Source organism: Boleophthalmus pectinirostris, unplaced genomic scaffold (genome assembly GCF_026225935.1).
Source record: "Boleophthalmus pectinirostris isolate CB_2022bp ecotype Guang Dong unplaced genomic scaffold, ASM2622593v1 HiC_scaffold_23, whole genome shotgun sequence".
In the NCBI taxonomy this organism is placed as follows: domain Eukaryota; kingdom Metazoa; phylum Chordata; class Actinopteri; order Gobiiformes; family Gobiidae; genus Boleophthalmus; species Boleophthalmus pectinirostris.
In genome coordinates, this window is record NW_026571207.1 from 29,219,291 (window position 1) to 29,241,141 (window position 21,851).

A 21,851-nucleotide genomic window follows, 5' to 3' on the forward strand; every position below is an offset into this window, starting at 1 on the left:
TCATGTTTTTATTGGTAGCAGGAACTCAGTGTACTGGGGAAAGTTCTGGATACTGTACTATGAGTAGCATGACCAAGTATGAAATGATGTAGTATATAATAGTAGTAGTAGTAGTAGAAGTACAAGTAGTAGTAGTAGAAGTACAAGTAGTAGTAGTAGAAGTAGAAACAGAAGTAGTGGAAGTAGTAGTAGGAGGAGTAGTAGAAGTAATAGAAGTAGTAGTAGTAGTAGTAGCAGAAGTAGAAATAGAAGTAGTAGTAGTAGAAGTTGAAGTAGTAAAAGTAGAAGTAGTAATAGTAGAGGTAGAAGTAGTAGTAAACAAACAACACCTTTCTCAAATAGGTTGTTTCATCAGTTACTAAAACAAATGGTTCAACTTGTATTTCTCCTTGTATTTTTAATAAATTATTTTTGCATATTATTATTATTATTATTATTATTATTAAACATTTGCTTGAGATAATATAACCTTTATTTATCCCACAATGCTGAAATTCCAGTATTAACACCCACAGTTCGAGAACAACAATAGGCAGAAATAGGCACTCAAACATCAAGATTTTTTTTTTTGTAATTTTTTTTTTAAAGGTCCTATATTACACAAAATTTACTTCAGATTTAAGTTCTGCTTAATGCTGTTACCTCCTCAAAAACATACCTGGAGTTGTGTTTTGTTTCAATCACATGTTTGATTAATCCTTTATTATGTTTGATTAATCCTTTATTAGTCTTACTTCAGCTCAAAATGCTCTGTTGCACCTTGTGATGTCATATAGTGATCGTGTTCAGTTTAAGCAACCCTTTACCTTTACTTCAGAAGAGATAGGGAATGCCTGCTGAAATTGTCCCAATGATTCTAGTGAAGGTGTATGACGGTTTAAAACACAATGGCGCACTTCCTGTATTACCACATGACATCACAAGGTGGAACAGAGTGTTTCGGTCTGAGAGAAGAACTCATGCTAAATATGCAGGATTTATGTGTTAAACGTGTGAATGAAACAAAACACTCCAGGTATGTTTTTGATGATAACAGATTATAATAGATCAAACAATAGTGTAATATAAGACCTTTTACAGGCAATAAAGACATCCAATCTAATTCCTACCTCTTGTCTCTGTTGTGTCTTCTCTTTCAGTCCATCATGCTGCTGCTCCATAGCCAGCGCAGATATGTGTTTGAGTACGACCAGACGGACCGGCTGGTGGCGGTGACCATGCCCAGTATGGTGAGACACAGCCTGCAGTCGCTCCTCTCTGTGGGGTACTACCGAAACATCTACACCCCACCGGACAGCCAGGCCTCCTTCCTCCAGGATTACACGCTGGACGGACGACTCCTCCGGACACAGTATCTGGGAACGGGGCGCAGCGTCATCTACAGGTGTGGAGGAGAACTGTTTCATGGGTTTTATATTAATTTTTGATCAAATGTAAGGGTACCAAACATCTCTGATACATGAGCTGACCTGTTATCACTGTGGTAAATAATAATACATTTTGGGATTTATTTATTAAACCTCCATACTTCTCTGTGGTGGTTAGAGATTTTTGTAGCTGAAAATCTTTGCCTTTTTTCCCCACTGAAACAACACGCAGGGACACGGTATATATTGGTCAGAGTCCCTTATGATTCGATATGATAAGTGACATATGGCTCACAATACTATATCAATACATGCAATAATCAATATATTGCACATGATATATATACTATAGTAGTAGTTGTAGTAGTATATTTGAAGCATAAGGGAATGGACTACAACCCCGTCTGGATCATATAAATTTACAACAAAATATAAAACAAACAAAATTGAATGCATGGATCATTCCAGAGCTCTATAGCTTTAAAAAAAAAAAAAAAAAAAAAAAAAAGCTGTATACTCCTTTTTACAGGCTTCTACAGTATTGGACTTTTAAATTCATCATTCACGTTGTTCATACTAACCCCTCCAACGGAAATGCAATAGCTTTTTTCTTTTCTTGTTTTCTTTTTTGATGACAATATTTCTTTGTTAAAGCACTAATTGTGAAAAGATGATGTCAAACACCATTTTAATCAAAACAGCGAATATGTCCTTGTATAGCACTGTCACAAAATAATTTACTAAAAGATACAAAAAAATACTCCCACCGTGTAGTTTAGTTAGATATTTTTCCACACCCCCGCTGGTCGGTGCTGGGATCACACTGCTGACCTTTGTGTTGGTGGTCAAATGCTCCATCCACTGAGTCACTGGGACTTATGTAGGATTCATAATGGGTTTGTACCACTCACTTTGTTCCCTTAGTTACCAACAAAGAGGTGGAGTTGTGACACTGTCACAATGGAAAGTAGCCATAGACCACCATGTTTCCATTGGTTTACGTGTAAATCACTGTTTCACACACTGGCCCTTTACCCATATACAGATCAATGTGGAGCGCTAACACTAGTTTCCATTTGCATAGGTGGGTTGTCAAGGGAGCCACTGCATCAAATCAATGTTAAAGCTGCTCTGTGTAATTTTTTCTGGTATAGGGTCTGTTATCAGTTTGTTTCCATGCCAGTGTTGTTGCTTTGCCTTAACTGGTTCACAGTATGGCATTAGACTTATGTATCTTGCATTTATACAATTGTGTGTGTGTGTGTGTTTGTGCGTGCGTGTGGGGAGGGTGTGTGGGGAGCGTGGGTGGATGTGTGTGTGTGTGTATATGTGTGTATATGTGTTTGTGCGTGCGTGTGGGAGGGTGTGGGGAGCGTGGGTGGATGTGTGTGTGTGTGTATATGTGTGTGCATGCGTGTGGGGAGGGTGTGGGTGTGGGTGTGGATGTGTGTGTGTGCGCGCTCAAAAATACATTGAAAAACATGTATTCTTACTATGAGCATGTGTTGCCTCTCCACAGATCTAGCCTGTAACTTTCCCTAGTAGTGTCATTTGCTTGTCTCCATGGATATAGACAAGTGTAATACTGTGGAACTTTCAAGACAAAGCAATAACATCTTGATGAAGACGAGCAGGTTGTGAACCCACCAGAAAAGTTATGCAGTACACCTTATTATAGTAATATTGTAGTAATTACTCAAGAAAGAGTTAAGAAAAGAAAAAAAAAACACATGGGTCAACTACTTCTCATGTAAGTGTTCTCAAAATAAAAAAAAGTAGAATATATCTGAAGGATAAGATTAAATATTGAAATAATTTAATATTGTCAATATAAAGCTAAGTCAGAACTCACATTGGGAACAGTAACCAAACCTTTACCTCATCTAAGATTACTATTACTATTGAAAAATATATTACTCTAGTAAAGGGCATATATAATGCTATTTCCTGTTATGATGTTGTTCCCTTATCAAAAACAGATCTGGAGTTGTGTTTTGTTTCATTCACACATGTTTAACACACATATCCTGCATATTTGAGTTCTTCTCTCAAACAGAAAATACTGTGTTCTACCTCGTGATGTCATGTGTCATACAGAAAGTGCTTCACTCTGTTTTTAAAGTCCATGCACCTTCACTAGTATCATTTGATTTCAAAACTAGAATTGCAAATGTCTACTGAACAAAAGGTAAAAACTTAACTTGAAAACTAGCACGACATGACATCACTAGTTGGAACAGAGCATTTTGAACTTTGGAGATGTAGACAGATATGTTTAGGGTATGTTTATGAGGAGGTAACAACATTATAACATGACTTAAAGCTCACATGAGTCAATTTTGCTTTATGTAGAACCTTTAAAGTATAGTGTCTGAAAAGTACTCCAAAAAGAACAATTATATTTAAAGTTAATTCATAAATATAACTGAGTACAACCCAATTTTGTCATTTGCTCAGAGACATCTTGCCCCCACTGCTTGAGAATAAAATGATCCTGATTGGTTGATGAAGCTGCTGTAATTAAACACTATAATCTGTGAATATTCATATCTCTTTTACATTTGTTGAAGTGACAAAGAGCTACACACACATCCAGCTGTCCTTACAAATGACTGTGATTGGCCTAATGAGGATCCTGATTAAAAGGTCAGCGTTTTAGTAATGACACTGCTCACACCGCTGCGATTTCACTTAGATTTTTGACGAGAGCTACAGGACAGATACAGCCAAAGACAGTAAAGCATTTAAGCATTTTTCACCCTTATTGGCTCCAGTGGGGACATTATAATGAATGGGCCCATTTTCTCCATATGAAACACCATAACTGCTGCAGCGCTAGCCGAGCTAATTTTGATGAAATATGGAAATGTGTGACAACAAAACGGGACCAAGCAAGCAGTGGTAATTTTGTTGAGTAATGTCATGTCATGTGTCAGTGTGTTATACTTGCCGACCTAAAGTGATGGCTCAAATTAAAAATGAAAAGAAGGGATGAATAAAGGGGCTCTTCTCTTTTAATGTTAATTTCATAATCATTATTTACGTTGTGATTTTAATGTCTTGCTTATTATGTGAAGCACTTTGAAGTATGCTCTATAAACTTGCCTTGCCAGACCCACATTTTCAATGAACCATAAGCAAAATTCATTATTGACAGCAGTTTACTGTTGATAGAACAGAATATTTTGTTGGGTTAGGGTTAGGGTTAGGTTAAAAAAAAACACAAAAGTTTGCCTAAATCTTATAAATAAAAAATGTAGTTGAAGGCCTAGACCTAAACTTCATTAATAATGTTTCTCAAAATTAAAAGTGCACTATGTAACTGCAACTTTTTTTTTTTTTTTTTTTTGCATGGGATGTTCCACAATATGGCATTAAACTTACTTGCATTGCATGTATCCTATTTCAGGTGTTTTATAGCTCAAAAATACCTTGAAAAACATGACTTCTTACTATCTGCAGGCTTGCTTCTACATAGATATGACCAGTGACTCCATTGTGATAAAAAGGTTTATTTAACACAAGCAGACCATCTACCAGAAAAGTTAAAACAAACAGATGCATGAGTTTATCTTTTGCTGCTACTAAATTGTTATAGTAAAATACAAATGCGTAAAATATAATATGATATGATTTTTACTTTACTTATAGTTTTATGTATTTCCCTGTCTTTTGCAGGTACACGGCGGCAGCGCGGTTGTCAGAAGTGGTGTACGATTCCTCTTTGGCGACTTTCACTTATGACGAAGCTTCAGGAACAATTAAGACGATTCACCTGACACATAATGGCTTCATCAGCTCCATACGCTACAGACAGACAGGTACGTGTATTAAAAGGGGAGGTACTGCAATACAAACACACTGGTACATGTGCGTGTTTATGGGGAGGTACTGCACTTTTTATCTCCAAAATACCCTGAACAACATATGGTGATCTGGGTTGTCTCAGCACAGTGCTAACCTGTTACTTGGCCCGGTGGCACCTCTTGCTTGTCTCCCTTGTAATAGACACTGTAAGTATAATGGCATACTGTGAAACATCCCTCCACCAGAAAAGTTACATAGTGCTCCTTTAAAGGTCCTTTAGATTTTCTATTTAATTTAGACCATAGTTTTCAAGTTGACATTTTACCTTTTGTTAAGAATGAAATGAATGTATGTTTGTGATAAGGAAATGACATTATAACCTAGATCAGAAGTAGCGTGGGTCGTGTGGGTCTTTGAAACTCCACTTATTACACAGAAAGTCTAAAATCTTGCACAGTCTTTCACCACTTTGCTCCCCTCAGTTGTCGTGTTTTGAGCATGCAGATGTTATTTGATGTCTACCCGTCTGGCGTCAGTTAGGAGTGTGAAGAGGCTGAGCTCTCAGAGTGTGTGTGGTCTACCACAGCAGTAAACTCCAGACCACCTCCTGTGCACAGCTCCTCTCCTCCTCTGCCACCAGAGTCGGATCAAAGTAAACAACCACATATGAATGTGACTGTGGTGATGGGGGCGTGCATATTTTACACCATGTTTTGTATTTACATAGGAGTTTTCTATTCCCAAATCTCAATATAGTTCAGTTATTGGGCTATATTGTTATTGTGTAGCTCCCGGGGTCCTCTGAAACCTTTGCTTCTTCTGCTTTCTAATGTCAGGTTATGCTAGCTTACTACGATATATCAAAAGATCATTTATGTGCATAGACCTCTGCAAGCATTTTTACTTCTTGACCATTTCTTCGTGCTTGTATTGTTCTTTATAAAAAGGCAACAATACAATGCATAGCATTCGTTTGTATATGGAGATGTCAACATTAAAGGCCTCTGCAACTTAAACAGTTATTAACACAAAATGTATGAGCTTTCAAGTAAAATTACATGTTTTGTTTCTGATCTGTCTGAATTATTATAATGTAGTAATTTGGTTTAGTATTTTTTATCTAAAAGATGCACCAATTTTGTCTTATATCAAAAAACTTGACAATAATAAAGTTGTGTATCTTAACCCAAGGGTTCTTAACCTTTGTGATCTCTGGGCCCAGTTTTTTTTTTTTTTTTTTTTTTTTCCCTGTACAAAGTAATCTGGGTTCCAATTTCGAATTGAATGCATTATATTGATTGTGGGACCCTCAAAAAGGTGGTCACTGCCCTATGTTGGAGTTCAGCCCTATGGTTAATAAACACTGATTTAAGCAATGTGTTACCATTTGTATTTTTATAATAGTAAATTGGCCACAACCTTTGATTTAGGCTCATGTTTCTGATTTTGACACTGTTTAACTCTACACTGAAACACGGTAGAAGATACCCGACATGTGAGCAGCTACTATATTCTGCATGGAACCGTGAACTTGGCCTGTTTAAGTAATGAACAAATGATCTTTATAACAGCTTATTCAAGGTCTCGGAAAAGCTGAAGCAAATGTGAAATTTAATTGCTGTGTTACTCATATTATGTGTGAACATAGGCCGACTCAGTGTTGATGGCTTTGACCTGAGAATGTCCATTATGCCTGCAATAATGTGACAATTGTTCCACATCTTGTATGGAAAATTAGCTGGAGACACACTGGACTTCACAAATGACACTATTAGCAATAATGTTATGACGATTTGAACAGGCCTTTAGCTGTAGCAGTATACTAACATTGTTAACACATTTGCCCCGGTCCGCCTATAACCCTTAGTTCATTCTGGGTCGTCCATAGATCACCTTTCTTTGAAATCGATTTGTGTGATTGGTTGGATTTGATCATATGACCTTAATCTTTAAAACGCTCATGGGAGGGGTGCGTGTATGCGTTTATCTCTTTGCCCTCGCCGTGAATAGAGTCTCACCTTCCCTTTAACTGATCTCATTTCAGCTGAACAAACGTGGCTGTGGAGTGGGTTACAGATAGTGGAAATTGTCCCCCGAGACCATGGTGAGAGTAGGCTCAGAGAAATTTAGAATTGTATGGAGAATGAATCAGGATACACTGTAAAACTTAAAAAAAGCTCTCCCAGATGAATCGGCCATTGTGTCCTAAGGCAAGACACTAAACCAACCACGCCCCCAGTGTCTGTGTACGCTGGTGAATGGATGTTTGTGCATGGGTGAAGACAGAAAAGCTTTATATAAAATGTGACCAGATATTGGACCAAGTCATTGTTTTGCAAGTATCAAGTCTTTAACCTCAAGCCAAGTCCCAAGTCAGTGGCTCACAAGTCCAAGTCGGGCCCAAGTCCTCTGTTTTGAGCTTCAAGTCAATTCTTTCAATTCTTTACACCGAAGTACCAAATACAGGTTATATTTTTTGCAATTTATTTAAATAAATTGTAAATAATATATGCAATATTTTGGAGAGGCTTAAAGACTTGTAGAAATTATCCTTTTTACTTTTTAAATGTCTTGACAAGCAGTTAGTGTAAATCATGATAAAAAGAGGGGTTTAAAAATGCTTAATAGCAGTTATTTTGTTGTGTAGTCTGTACTGAAATGAAAGGGTCATGTTCTATGTAGTTCCCTCAGTTTTACCATATTGTTCTGTATATTACTGTATAATTTGATGGTACAATATCACAATAGTTCAGTTACTATTACATCCATAGTTAGCATTAGTCATATTGTGGCCTTACCAGCTTGTCAAAGAACTTGATGGGAGACCGCTGGAAAATCAGATGCCACAGTGGGGCACCAGTTGTAAAGTCGTTGTGTCCTTAGGCAAGACACTTCACCCACAATAAATAAATAAATAAATAAACAGACAAAAAACATAGTAACAAATAGAAAAGGAGGGACACATGGGACACATTGTCACATTGAGAGATTTTACTTGTGAAATGTAAAATCTTGATAAAACTTTCTTAATTCAATTAATCTTGGCTAGATTTTGTTTTTTGCAGTGTACCAAAAGCAAAATACCTCTTAGGATAAGATGGTGTGTTTTCTTTCTTTTTTTTTTCTTCAGATTTAGTAAAACTAGTAACAAACTTCCTTATTTGAGCAGTAAGCTGTACTTTGGGGTTTTGCACAGCGGAGGGAGAGGAGAAAAAGTCCCAGTGACAGCTTTAGGGAAGTGACAGTTGTGGGAGCGAGACGAGCAGACTGCGTGTTCCCTAGGGGCTGGCGAAAAAACCTGCACCTCTCCTCAAGTCTGTGCCGATTTTACCCATTAGTTTATAACAAACATCCCCTCGAAAATAAAAATAGAAGCTCCTGTGCTGATCCAGCGCTCTCCCATCTACAAAGCCCCACGTTTAGTCATTTTAACGGCAATCCAAGTCATCTCCAATAGCACCATTATGCCGTTTCATTAGATAGAAAGCCCTCTCTGCAAACAGGGCTGTGGGGGTGTAGAGCAGCAAAGGTGATGGATGGTGATGTGATAGGAAGGAGCGCACCGGCCCTTTGTGGATATTGTCTTTAGATCCAATTATTTAGATTAAAGTGCTATTAGCCCTCTGGAGTTTACTTACTGCTCTAGTCCAGCTTTGTTTTTTTCTTTGGGTGTACTTTAGTCCCACTTTAGTCCTGGTTTAGTCTTGATTAAGTCCTGGTTTACTCTTAATTAAAGGTGCACTGTGCAACTTTTATGGTAGAGGACCTGCCAGTTATTTGTCTCCATGGAGATGTTATTGCTTTAGCTCCAATATTGTACGTATGGCATTAAACTTTTCCATTTCCATAGAAACAAGCAAACACCAATTCACAGGTGAGAAGAGGCAACAATACTCACAGTAAGAATGTATGTTTTTAAAGGTATTTTTGAGCAATAAAAACATCCATAATTTAATAAACGCATCTTATATAAGTTTAATACCATACTGTGGAACATTACAGGCAAAACAATAGCATCTCCATGGTAGCAGACCCCCAATCTAAAAAGTTTAGTGTTCAGTTTTCCCACTTTAATCCTGGTTTAGCCTTGATTAAGTCCTGGTTAAGCTTCTAGTTTTTGAGTCTAGTGGAAGACCTGGTTTGATCCTGTTCTAGTCTAGTTTAAAGGTGTACTATGTAATGTTTTGGTTGAGGGTCTGTCACCTGCTTGTTTTTATATTACTCTTCCTAGAATGTTCCACAGTATGACATTAAACTCTACAACAAATATTTATTAAATTACAGGTGGTTTTATCGTCAAAACTAGAAAAACAGGCACTCAGATCTGACCAGTAACTTGGTTTAGTTTTGTCTCCATGAAGATAGAAAGGTTTAATACCATACCGACTGTTCCCCCTACCAGAAAAGTTACACAATGCACCTTTAATGCGCCTCTGGGCAGAATTAAGTCCTCTTGCAGTTCAGCTCTTGGCTTGGTGGCAGTTAAGTCCTGGTTAGGGTTTTGTTTTGCAGTTTGGTGCAGACTTCAATTTATTTTCAGTTGCGTCCGTGTCAATTTCTTTAACCCTGGTTTAGTTCTGCCTCCTGAGTTTAATCCAGACCCTGGTTTGGTGATTAAGGGTGCCTTCACACTTGCACAAACACTATCTCAAAAATGGGATGAAAATGGGGGTAAACCTGGAGCTAAACCTTGATTACACCAGAACAAAGCCTGTCTGCATCAGGACTTAACTGGGCTCAAACCAAGACCAAGTCAACACAAGTGTAAATACACTCTTGATCTAAGGCTAGTTGCTGGTTTTGTATGTATTTAAGTCCAAGGTCAGGACTTATTACAATTATTTAAAGATCCTATATTACACAAAATTGATTCAAAAACTTCCTGGAGACCCAAAACATGCTACATAGGTCTCCAGGAAGAATAGCTAATAGATGATAGCTAAGGTCAATTAAATACAATCAGTCAATGAACCTGCCCAGAGACTACAGGTGGAAATTAGGACTGTTACTACAACCTGGTACAATGCATCTCTCCTGTTAAAGTTAATGTATATTGTGCACTGTCCCTGTTTTGCTTTAATGCTGTTGCCTCATCATAAACAGACCTGGAGTTGTGTTTTGTTCCATTCACACATTTGAGTAACCCTTTATTTTTCTGTAGTCTGTCTACATTTCCAAAGCTCTGTTTCACCTTGTGATGCTACCTTTTACTTTTTAGTTCAGTAGAGTTTGACAATTCCAGGTCTGAAATCGTCCAAATGATTCTAGTGAAGGTATCTGGAGTTTAAAAACACATTGTAACACTTCCTTACATCACAAGGTGAAACAGAGTGTTTTATATTTGAGAGAAGAATGAAACAAAACAAAACTCAAGGTATATTTTTGAAGAGGAAACAATATTATAACATGGATCACATAACATAAATAAATTTGTGTAATATGGAGCCTTTAATAAATATGTAAATATATTAGCTTATTTTATTAATTTCCCATTAAAGACCCAAATATTATATTGTATATACTTGTGAGATTTCAAGGGCCCATCTCATGCAAAATCAACTTCAGAGCTTTCTACCTTCTAAGAGTGATGTGTGACCCTTGTATATGTCGCGAAGTGTTTTTAGATTGATTCAGCATTTTTTTAAATAAATTGCAGTGTATTTCTGCCACCGTCCCACGTGACAACGAACTAAAGCTGCTACAACAATGATGCAGTGAGCTACACCTGTGACGCGTTTGACATAGCAGAAAGAGCTTCGCACCCGCCCTCCTCAGTGTATTGCTATACACTGCAGTATACACAATATAATGACTTTATCTACTAGCATTTATTAATACTTTACCAATCAGTAATGTTCAGCTGATGCCGACACGGTGCTTGTGCTTCGTGCACCTCAAAGTCCTCTTCTGATTCTGGGTCCAACACATGTGGCTGAACGTGCCGTATCGCTATGATGAATAAAAGTTTATTCCTACCACTATCAGACCTCTAAATGGGTTGTGTGGCTGCAGGGCTGTACACAGGGTGCACGCCTGGTTCCCCCTCCCTTCTTGAGATGGGCGGAGGAAGGGCGGCCTACTCAGCCTATGTCACGTTTGGAGGGTGGAGCCTGTGCTTTCTCAGGACGGGCGGGGGGAGGAGCAATAGTCAGCCTTTCATAGTTCCTGGTCTTTGACTGCCTCCAAGAAATCAGTAAGATTTCATAACTCTTGTGTAATGGATGTTCCAAAACCCAAATTGTGCTTGTTTATGTGCATAAGATACAATGTGAAAAGAGTTATTTTGCATGAGATGGGCCCTTTCAGAAATACCAGTATTTTGTGTGTGCATACATGTGTGTAAGTGTGTGTATGTGTGTGCGTGTGTGTGTGTGTGTGTGCATATTTCTTTCCCTGTGCTTTCAATATGCTCCTATTTGTTCCACCCAATAGTCACCTCTTTTTCCATATAACACAGTGTGTTGAGGTATAGACAGCTGCAGATGTGATGAATGTTGTTGTTAAACGTGATGTTCTGACATTAAGCTGCACACTTTCCCATCATGGATATTGTCTTTAGATTAAATTATCTCCCCATGTGAAAGGTCACCAGTCAAATGCCATAGAGGTGTGGCGTAGTTAACACAGAATGGATTGCGCTGCGTGTGTCTCTGTTAATGATGGTGAATTAGACCCTGATTTGAATTAATTAGTGAGGCTCATATAGGAGGCAGAAGAGCCCACTGTGAGGCTGAGTGTGTGAAATACAGATGCCATCAAAGTTTTCTGTGTGAACTAATCGGGAACTTTAATCATCTTAAAGTGCATTTCAGGACAATATACCTTCTTTAATTTATTTGGAAAGATGCTACTAATTTATTAGATAAATCTTACATCAACAAACAAAATAAAGTCTAGTATTTAAGTACTATTTGTAGTTTTGTTCTGATAGAATTTGTTGCAGCAGTATTGTTCCACTGGGTTTTTAAACTCCAGACACTTTCACTAGAATCATTTGAATAATTTCAGTCCTGGAATTGTCAATCTCTACTAAACAAAATGTAAAAAGTAACTAAATAGCCATTGAAAACAACATGAAAACTACAAATTCATGACATCACAAGGTGGAACATGCATTTTGAGCTTTGGAGATGTAGACAGACTAATAATGAAGGATTACTCAGACGTGTGAATGAAACAAAACACAACTCCAAGTATATTTTTGAGGAGATAACAGCATTATAACATGGCTTAAATGTTCACGAGTCAATTTTCCATAATATAGAACCTTTAACATAGCCCTCACCCTACATCTTATACTTTTTCTAACCTTTCCTTTATTGCTCTGATTTTAAATGTGTGTTACTTATTCTAATACCACTCTGTCCTCTCCTGACAGGTCCTTTGACGAGTCGCCAGATTTTCCGCTTCAGTGAGGAGGGTTTGGTGAATGCACGATTCGACTACAGTTACAATAACTTCAGAGTGACCAGTATGCAGGCTGTGATCAATGAGACCCCTCTGCCCATCGACCTATACAGATATGTGGACGTGTCCGGGAGAGTCGAGCAGTTTGGGAAATTCAGCGTCATCTTCTACGATCTTAACCAGGTATGGCAAAAGAAGCATTTTTAGGTGAAAAGGGTGTGTTCAAATCAGATAGAGGGGTATAAACTGTGCTGTAATATGTTAGTATATATTATTAAGTATGTGTGTGTTTGTGGTATGGTGAGAGGAAAACATTTGATAATAAAGTCCAAGTTTGGATCTGGTTTAGTCTTTTTGGCCTTGTTTAGCCCAGGTTAACTACGTATTTAATTCAGTTGGTTAGAACTGGTTTAGTTCTGATACGTGGATAGAGAAAAGTTGAGTTTTTGCCTATTTCGCTGCGATTTTCTAGTCTGATTATGAACCTGATACAAATGAATACATTATATGGACTGATTTTAATTATACAGTATATAATTGCTTTACATATTAAGTGAGTATATTAAGGTAAAATCGACATGTGTACGGGGGGTGGTATGTATAGACAGATATAGAAGTCTGAGTGCCAACCAGATCAAGACTAAAGTTAGATGGAGTCAGAAATTTTAACAGCAAGCAGTTACAATTGGTCAGATTTAGTATGTTGTTTCTAAGATTGTGAAATTGAAAATAGTAGTTTGACCAGAATCAGTAGAATCCATGTTAAAGAACCACCTATGAACCACAGTCCCAAATCATATATTTTACTTTTAATATAACAACAAATGTGCAAGTCCAATTTGCCTCTTTGCTTTGCCGCCTGTCTGAAAGAGCTCTGCAGTGGAAGCGCTGGTGTTGCTTCTTAATTAGGGTCTGAAAAATCTCCTCATTGCCAAAAGTGAACAAAAACAGTGGTGCATCACTGAATTATGTGTTTGTTTAAAATGTATTTTTGTATTTCTCTCAGCATGTTTGAAATGTTGTGAATTAACAGATTCAATAATAGATTAAATTTGCACCAAAAGCAGCAACTTTTCTGCTAAAATTCTTTTCCCAATTGCATGTTTTGTATATTGTATTCATAGTTATAAATTATGTTATATCAAACTTTAGATCAAAATAAATAAATACAACAGTGGCTCAGTAGTTACTCTTCCACTTCGAACTTCGAAGGCCTGAGGTTTGATTCGCGCTCGGACCAAGTTCTGCCATTGTGTCCTTAGGCAAGACCTTGCCTAGTGTGCCTAGTTTTGTTGTTTTTAGTTTAATTTAGTTAGTCCAATTCAATAATAATGTCTCCAATCAATGATCAATGCATTTACTTTGCTTCAAACACCATGTTTTGATCATTTTGTTGCTTCTCATTGTTTCCAGGTGATCACCACACACCTGATGAAACACACCAAAGTGTTTAACTCGTACGGCCAGGTGGTGGAGGTTCAGTACGAGATCCTCAAGTCCATCGCTTATTGGATGACTATCCAGTACGATTCGGCCGGACGCACCACCACCTGCGACATCAGAGTGGGCGTGGACAGTAACGTGACGCGCTACACCTACGAGTATGATGCAGACAGCCAGCTCCAGAGCGCATCTGTGAATGAGCGCCCCCAGTGGAGATACAGCTACGACCTCAATGGGAATATCAACCTGCTCAGCCATGGCACCAGCGCCAGGTAAATATGGCAACTTTGTGTATGTATGTAGCGTGCTTTCTTACAGTTTGAAAAAAGGAACTAAAAACAAAACTAAGGCTGCGTTCAGACTGCAGCCTGAAGTGACCCAAATCCGATTTTTTGGCTTCTATGTGACCTGTATCTGATCTTTTAATGACAGTCTGAACAACACAGATCCGATTTTTTCAAATGTGACCCAGGCCACTTGGATATGTGCTCCTGAAACTGATACATATCCGATCTTTTGACATGCGACTTCAGTCTGAACGGCCAAAGCGCGTTCATCCGACCTACGTATTATCAACAAGCCACAAACGTCACTATTCTGCGCTGAAGTAGGCGAAAATTGTTAATGAACTCCGTGTCACTGAAGCGAAGCACATCACCACTCACCACTCTTGGCTACGTCTCCGCATCCACATGTTCCTTTCAATGGACGTCGCTGCCATTGTCTTACAAAACGCCACGGCCAAAAACCTTGTCCTTCTCCTTCTCAATTCCCTCCTTAAAACAAGTAAGTTGTTCATGTTCTGGCTCCGGTACGAGAGGAACTTTAAAATCTCCAGGTGTTCAATGCTCGCGTCCATGTTTGGACAATTTCCGTAAACACAGAGCACGCTCGCTGCGGTTGACGTCATCGTGTCCTCCAGTGCACATGCGGGACACTTTTGGGCCGTTTACTGTTCACACAGGGGATCGAATACAAGTCGCATTAAATTGGAACTGTGAACGACCTCGCAAAAACATCGGATTTCACAAAAAAATCGGAATTGAGCGTTAAGCCCTGCAGTCTGAACGTAGCCCATGCTGCATTACCAGTGCCTTACCTGCATATATAGGACCCATGTTTTTCTCATTCTATATGGAGGAACACACTCTTTGAGCTGCAGAGGCTTCACTAACACTGAATAATAACTGACTGCAATGAGTAACTGCAGGTGCTGGGGTTTAGGTGGTGATCAGAATCCTTTTAGGTTTAAAATAATGGACTTAAGCCTCATGTGAGGCTTATTCTGCTTCCTGATTTGATTTTCATCTTGACAGCCAAAACTCTATACTTTAACATAAACAACTTGTATAGCATGTCCACAATTTAAGTGTTGCTAATGTTATTACCATCACATTTGTTACAAGTTAGAGCTATATTTTGATTTGAACAAATTTACCAGTCAGATGTTTATGAAATTTAAAACCAAATCTTATATTTTAAGACCAGATTTTGAACTATGAGTGAAGAACTTGTTTCAGCATCAGCTGTGAACTCCACTCCACTTTGTGCATTTTAATTTAAGGCTTTAATATGATAGCCACAACATACATTGTATGTACAAGTATTTTACAAAAATACAAGTATTTTAGTGTAAAATTCAGCCTGCCCTTGACTCTCCTCAGTAAATATAGTGAAAAGCCAAAATGTAAACACTCTGCATCTAAAAAGGGACTGGATGTGGATCAGCTCTGCTCTCTGTGGAGTCTCCTCGGCCAAGATAAAACCCACAGCCCATAGTCCACAGCTGACTACCTCTGTCTGTCCTCTACCAAGTTGTAAGGACTCAGTAAATTTGCCATTTCCACTCATTAAAGGTCCTATATTACTCAAAATCTACTATTGTGAGCTCTATGCCATGTTGTTACATGCTCAAATACATACCTGGAGTTCTGTTTTGTTTCATTCACACATGTTTGAGTAACCCTTTACTATTAGTCTGCCTACATCTCCAAAGCTCAAAATGCTCTGTTCCACCTTGTGATGTCATGAGAACTGGCCTAAATATGCAGGGATTTGTGTATTAAACATGTGTGAATGAAACAAAACACAACTGCAAGTATGTTTGTGATGAGGAAACAATAGCATAATATGGCCCTTTAATATAGAACTCAGCATTTCTCTCACAGCATATGAGTGGTGCAAATGTTGAAATATTAGTCACTCTATTTTACCCCAACTTGTTAAAGCTTTTTGTCTGATTGTTTTACCTGTGTCCAAGGCCTATTTGTTTGATTCAAAACTAATCAAAACATGAATACAGCCTCATTACATGCCAAGCTTTGTCAAGTTCAATTCATGAATAAATTGGATTTAACCAGGGAGAGATTTCTTTTTGAAAAAATATTGGGTCTGTTTGGACAGGTTAACAATTAAGCTACACTTTGGTTGTCAAGTGTTTCTCATTCATTCATTCTCAATGAAATTGGATATTCAAAGATTAGATTTTAAAGGCCCATATTGCATTGTTTTCTGATTTATGTTATAATGTTTTTCCTCATTAAAAAGCTACCTGGAGTTGTGTTTTGTTTCATTCGCACATATTTAAGACAGAAACCCTGTTTCTCTCAAAGAGAAAACATTCACCCAAGACACAGAGGCCCAACTCAGAAATACAAACATGTACAAAGACTGGCTCGACTATTCTAGTGAAGACAACAAACTCGTCTATAGCCAGGAATTTAACCTGATTGAGAAGCTGGGGAAAGCACCCATCAATACACACCAGACCTCTGGACCATCTGAACAGGTGGTCCACACCTTTCTAACTCCTCCAGAGTTAGTATTAGGGGAGCAGTTAGGACCTCAAAACAAACTGAGATCTACGGAGGAAGATGAGAACTGCATGACCTTAGTCATGTCACAACTCAAAATGGCCTATCAAGCTGCTCAGGCCAGAACTAGAGAGGAGCATCTGCTCAAAGAGCTGGAGGACCTCCAGGGGCTTCGAGAGTGTTGTGGACCAGATTTTGGAGCAAAGATTTGAAGGTGGACATGAGAATAAAGTCAGCCATCTTGAAGAGGGGGTGTTTTACTTTTATGGGGTACCGGTAATAGTTGTTAGCACACTTCACTCAGGATCAGTTCACACTTAGTGTAGTCCAGGAGTGTCCAAAGTAGTGCCCGGGGGCACAACTTCGCCCTCCAGGGGGTCTAATTTAGCCCACAAAGGGCTCTGAGATTATTTGATTTGATTCAATTTTCATTTCAACATGGACCTTTAAAAACTTTGCTCTAAAATTGGTCTTTAGAAAGCTACCCCATTTTCAACATGACATCAGTGTGAAAATGTATAATATTTTTATTTTTTATTATCTTCCAGATTGACCCCTCTCCGTTACGACCAGCGTGACCGCATCACTCACCTGGGCGAGCTCCAGTACAGCGTGGACGACGACGGTTTCCTACGTCAAAGGGCCAATGACCTTTTCGACTACAACTCCAACGGCCTTCTGACCCGAGTCTACAACCGGGTCAGTGAACGCACCGTCTGGTACCGCTACGATGGGCTGGGAAGAAGAGTGGCTACCAAGTCCAGTGACGGCCATCAGCTGCAGTTTTTCTATGCCGATCTCTCCCAACCCACAAGAGTGACGCATTTGTACAATCATAGTAGTAACTTGATCACTTCGCTGTATTATGATCTCCAAGGGCATCTTATCGCCATGGAGCTGAGCAGTGGAGAAGAATATTACGTAGCCTGTGACAGCACCGGTAGCCCAAGAGCAGTGTTTTCAAGCAAAGGAAGATTAGTCAAAGAAATCCTATACACGCCGTACGGGGAGGTCTACCAAGACACCAACCCGGACTTCCAGCTCGTCATTGGTTTCCACGGAGGGCTGTACGATTCCGCCACGCGACTGGTGCATCTGGGGAGGCGGGACTACGACACGCTAGCGGGACGGTGGACATCGCCCAATCACGAGCTGTGGGCGGAGCTTAGTAAAGAGCCCAAGCCATTTAACCTGTACGCCTTTAAGAACAACTGCCCCGTGGGGAGAGTGGAGGAGGTGACACAGTTTACAACAGGTGAGGATCTCGCACTGTGCAAAAAATGTTATATTTAAACAGTATATGTTTAATAATAGAACTATGAAATTGACATATATTTCTATGTATTTGCCGTGATATTTTATAGTATCAAACAAAGTAACTATGGTTCGTTCAGATATTCCCCATTTATTCCAATTGCCACCAACCAACGCCATTAACACACATATTCTAAGATGAAGGTGGAAGTGTTGGCTCAGGGACACAACAACAGTATGCAATGCTAGCAGCAGGAATCAAACTACCAACCTTAGAAACATATACTACTCTAACTAAGCTTCTGCTAACCAATATAAATTAAAAAGTAAATGTACTGTATTAATAGAAATTGAATTATTTTTGTTAAAAGTCCTATATTACACAAAATTGACTCTTGTGAGCTTTAAGCCATACTTATAATGTTGTTACATGCAGTTGTGTTTTGTTTCATTCACACATGTTTGAGTAATCCGTTATTATTAGTCCATTTACATCACCAAAGCTCAAAATGCTCTGTTCCACCTTGTGATGTCATGAAGCTGTACTGCCCTACAAAAGCAGAACGCCGTCTGGTGATTTTTGAGACCTCCTTTATCATGTGAATAAATATCGTAAAAAATATTGAACTCAAAATTGACCTTTGACCCTTATTTGTCGTTTTCTGTACTCTGCCTTTCTATCATGAGCCAGAAATAAGGAGTCGAGTAAAGGCAAAAGGCAGAAAATGTGTCTGGTTTGTTTGTGATTTAGTTCATAAATATATTTTAGTTTAAAATCCAACCTCTCACCTCCTCCTTTTTGTTGCGGCCTTGGCACAGGCTCTTAACACATTCAGTAAATATACCTTATATTCAATTATACTTAAATTATCTTTAATGTGCAAGTATTGTGTATTTATTCATACTGTTCACACTATACTTCAAAATCACTTGTGACTCTTTTTCAAACAAACACCATGATGACTCGACCTTGGTGAGGTGTTCTTATAATGGATGGATGTTGGGGAAAATTAAGCGAAATACTGAGAATGTCAGTGACTGCCTTTTGCATAACTCCTTATTTTGGCTCATGATACAAAGGTAGAGTACAATAACTGCCAAATAAGGTCAAATATGTTGGATTCATTTTTCTCTGGCAAGTTAAGGTCTTTTACCTTTGTAAGGCAGTGTAGTTAACAGCTTTTTTGTTTTGTTGTTGTTGTTGTTTTTGGTTCAATGGTATTCTATGGCTAAAATTCTCCAAATGATTCTAGTCAAGGTGTATGGAGTTTAAAAACACAGTGGAGCACTTTCTGTATTTCTGTTTGAGAGAATAACTCAGCCTAAATATGCAGGGTTTGTGTGTCAAACTTGTGTGAAGGAAACAAAACGCAACTCCATGTCTGTTTTTGATAAGGAAACAACATTATAATATAGATGAGAAAATAGTGATATGGTCCCTTTAAATTATACAACTAAATTACTTGTTATAGAGTCCTAAAATTTTCTCTGAACTTAAGTTTAAACTGAGGCTATACATCACATGATTCACACTCTGTCAAACGATTTTTCACACCTTTGCAGAGAGGCACATGCACAACCACACGGAAACAACTGCCAACCTCAAACTAACAGGGCCCAGCTTAGGGGGCAACTCAGGAGAGATGAGAAGCAAACTCCATACACCATATACCAGTGGTGGATGGAGTACTCTATTTTCTTACTTAACGGTGCATTGGTTTGGTCTCCATGAAGATAGAAAGGTTTAATATCATAATTTGAAACGTTCTAGACAAAGCAATGGAGAATGGAGAAAAGCATTTGATGCACCCTCCACCGCAAAAGTTACAATTTACTACTTATACTTCGTTACCTTCCACCTCTGCCATATACAGACGTGACCACTACATCTCTGATCTTTATTTTACACAAAGATCTCAGCGTTTTGTCCCTGGGCCTGTCGAACATGTCCTATCCTGAAAAGTGACAGAGAGAAAGAGTGAAAGAGAGAGGGTCTGAGCAGTAAAGGAATATAGAATGAGTAGTTTGAATATAGCATGGGGTATATGTCATTCAGTTTTATGCAACTTTCATTTGGCCTGTCACGTTCCCCTGCAGAGAAATGCTTTATTGCCGGGAGAAAAATCTGTTTGTCACCTCAACACCCTCACCAGTTGTCACGGCGATGTATTAAGCTCTTATAGTGTGATTTCCTGTTCTAGGTGTTGTTTGGACGGCCTTATGACTCCTGTTTACTTTACAGAGTACACACACCGTGAGACTCTGAGGCGTTGTCGATTTTTTTTCTCTCTCTCTCTCTCTTTCTGCCTTCTTTCTTTTTGTCTTTCTCTTATCCTCTCCCTTCCTTTTTTCTCTCGCCATATCCCATTCTCTGTTTCTCTCCCACCCTTTCTTGTTCTCTCTCCCTATTTCTTTTTCTGTCTCTCTTGCTCCTTCACTTGCTTCTCTCTCCATCTCTTTTCTCACCTTTTCTCTCTCATCCTCCCTTATTTCTCTCTTTCCCTCTTCTTCCTTATGCCTCTCACTTTTTCTAAACTTGTCTCTCTTTCTTTGCCTTCTCCCTTCTTGTCTCTCCCTATCTGCCCCCTCTCTCTTTCTGTCCTCCCTTGCACCTTTTCGTTCTCTCCCTGCCTTTCTCCATCTCTCTCTCCGTGTCTCTCGCCGCTCTCTCCTCTGTTTCCTTCTTCCTCCCTCTCTGTCTCTCCTTGTCCCTATATGTCCCTCCCTCTTCCTCTTCGTTTCTCTCACTCACTCCTTCTCCATTTCTCTCCCTCTCTGTCTTGTGTGCAGACATCGGGAGTTGGCTGCAGCTCTTTGGTTTCCAGCTCCATAACGTGGTCCCAGGTTTCCCGAGGCCTGAGGTGGCCAGTATGGAACAGACCTATGAACTCATGAAGACTCAGACCAAGACTCAGGACTGGGACACGACCAAGGTGAGAAGAAACCACCTGCAAATGCCAATAATATTCAATCAATCAAATTTTATTTCTACCGCCCTTTATAATACTTGAGGTAACCAAAATACTTTATATTAAAATCAAGACAATTTAAAACACACAATAAAGCAGTCTACAGTCTACTTCATTATTATTATTATTACCCTTTCACCTGCCCTCTTGTTTTCAGTGATTTGTGTTTACCAGCCCAGCTCCCCTTAATGTCAACTGGAGCTGACACAAATCACACGGGTACTTCTTTACTTTGAATGGACCAGCCCTCTTTATCCAGGGGTTTCAGAGCAATGGGAATCTAGCGCCGTTGCCGTAGTGATTAACAATAAAAAAGTTTTGAATGGGCAAAAGTCCTCAGAATATCATCCATAAACTAGAAGTTGAAGTATTGTTTATCTTATGTTCCAAACCAACTGCATTTGGAATTGAAGAAAAGTCATAGAGATACTTGAAAATCATTAGGCCTATAAAATGCACATATTTTAAGATGCACTATGTAACTTTTCTAGTAGGGGGTATGTCACCTGCTTCTTATTAATGCTAATGCTTTATCTGAAAATTTCCACAGTATAGCATTAAACTTAAGCTTCTACAGGTCAGATGAGAAATGTGGAGAAGCTAGTAAGAGAATGCACAATTATGCAATAAAACACCTAAATAAATGCATGCAATATGAATATAGATATACACATTTAATGCTATACTGTGGAACACTCTGGGCAAAGCAATATCATCACCAAAGAGTCAAGCAGGTGGCAGAGCCTACACTAGAAAAATGGTGCACTTTTAAATCTGTCTCCTTGGAAATA

The 21,851-nt window shown here is 38.8% G+C and overlaps 1 protein-coding gene across 1 annotated transcript in view; it reads left to right on the forward strand.

Moving 5' to 3' along the window:
- tenm1 (teneurin transmembrane protein 1) overlaps positions 1-21,851 on the forward strand; it is a 514,380-nt gene that overhangs the window by 489,766 nt on the left and 2,763 nt on the right. The window contains 6 exon segments of the mRNA XM_055159441.1: positions 1,140-1,384; positions 5,046-5,188; positions 12,553-12,764; positions 13,995-14,296; positions 17,386-18,092; positions 20,882-21,024. Coding sequence (XP_055015416.1) covers positions 1,140-1,384; positions 5,046-5,188; positions 12,553-12,764; positions 13,995-14,296; positions 17,386-18,092; positions 20,882-21,024 — 1,752 coding nt within the window.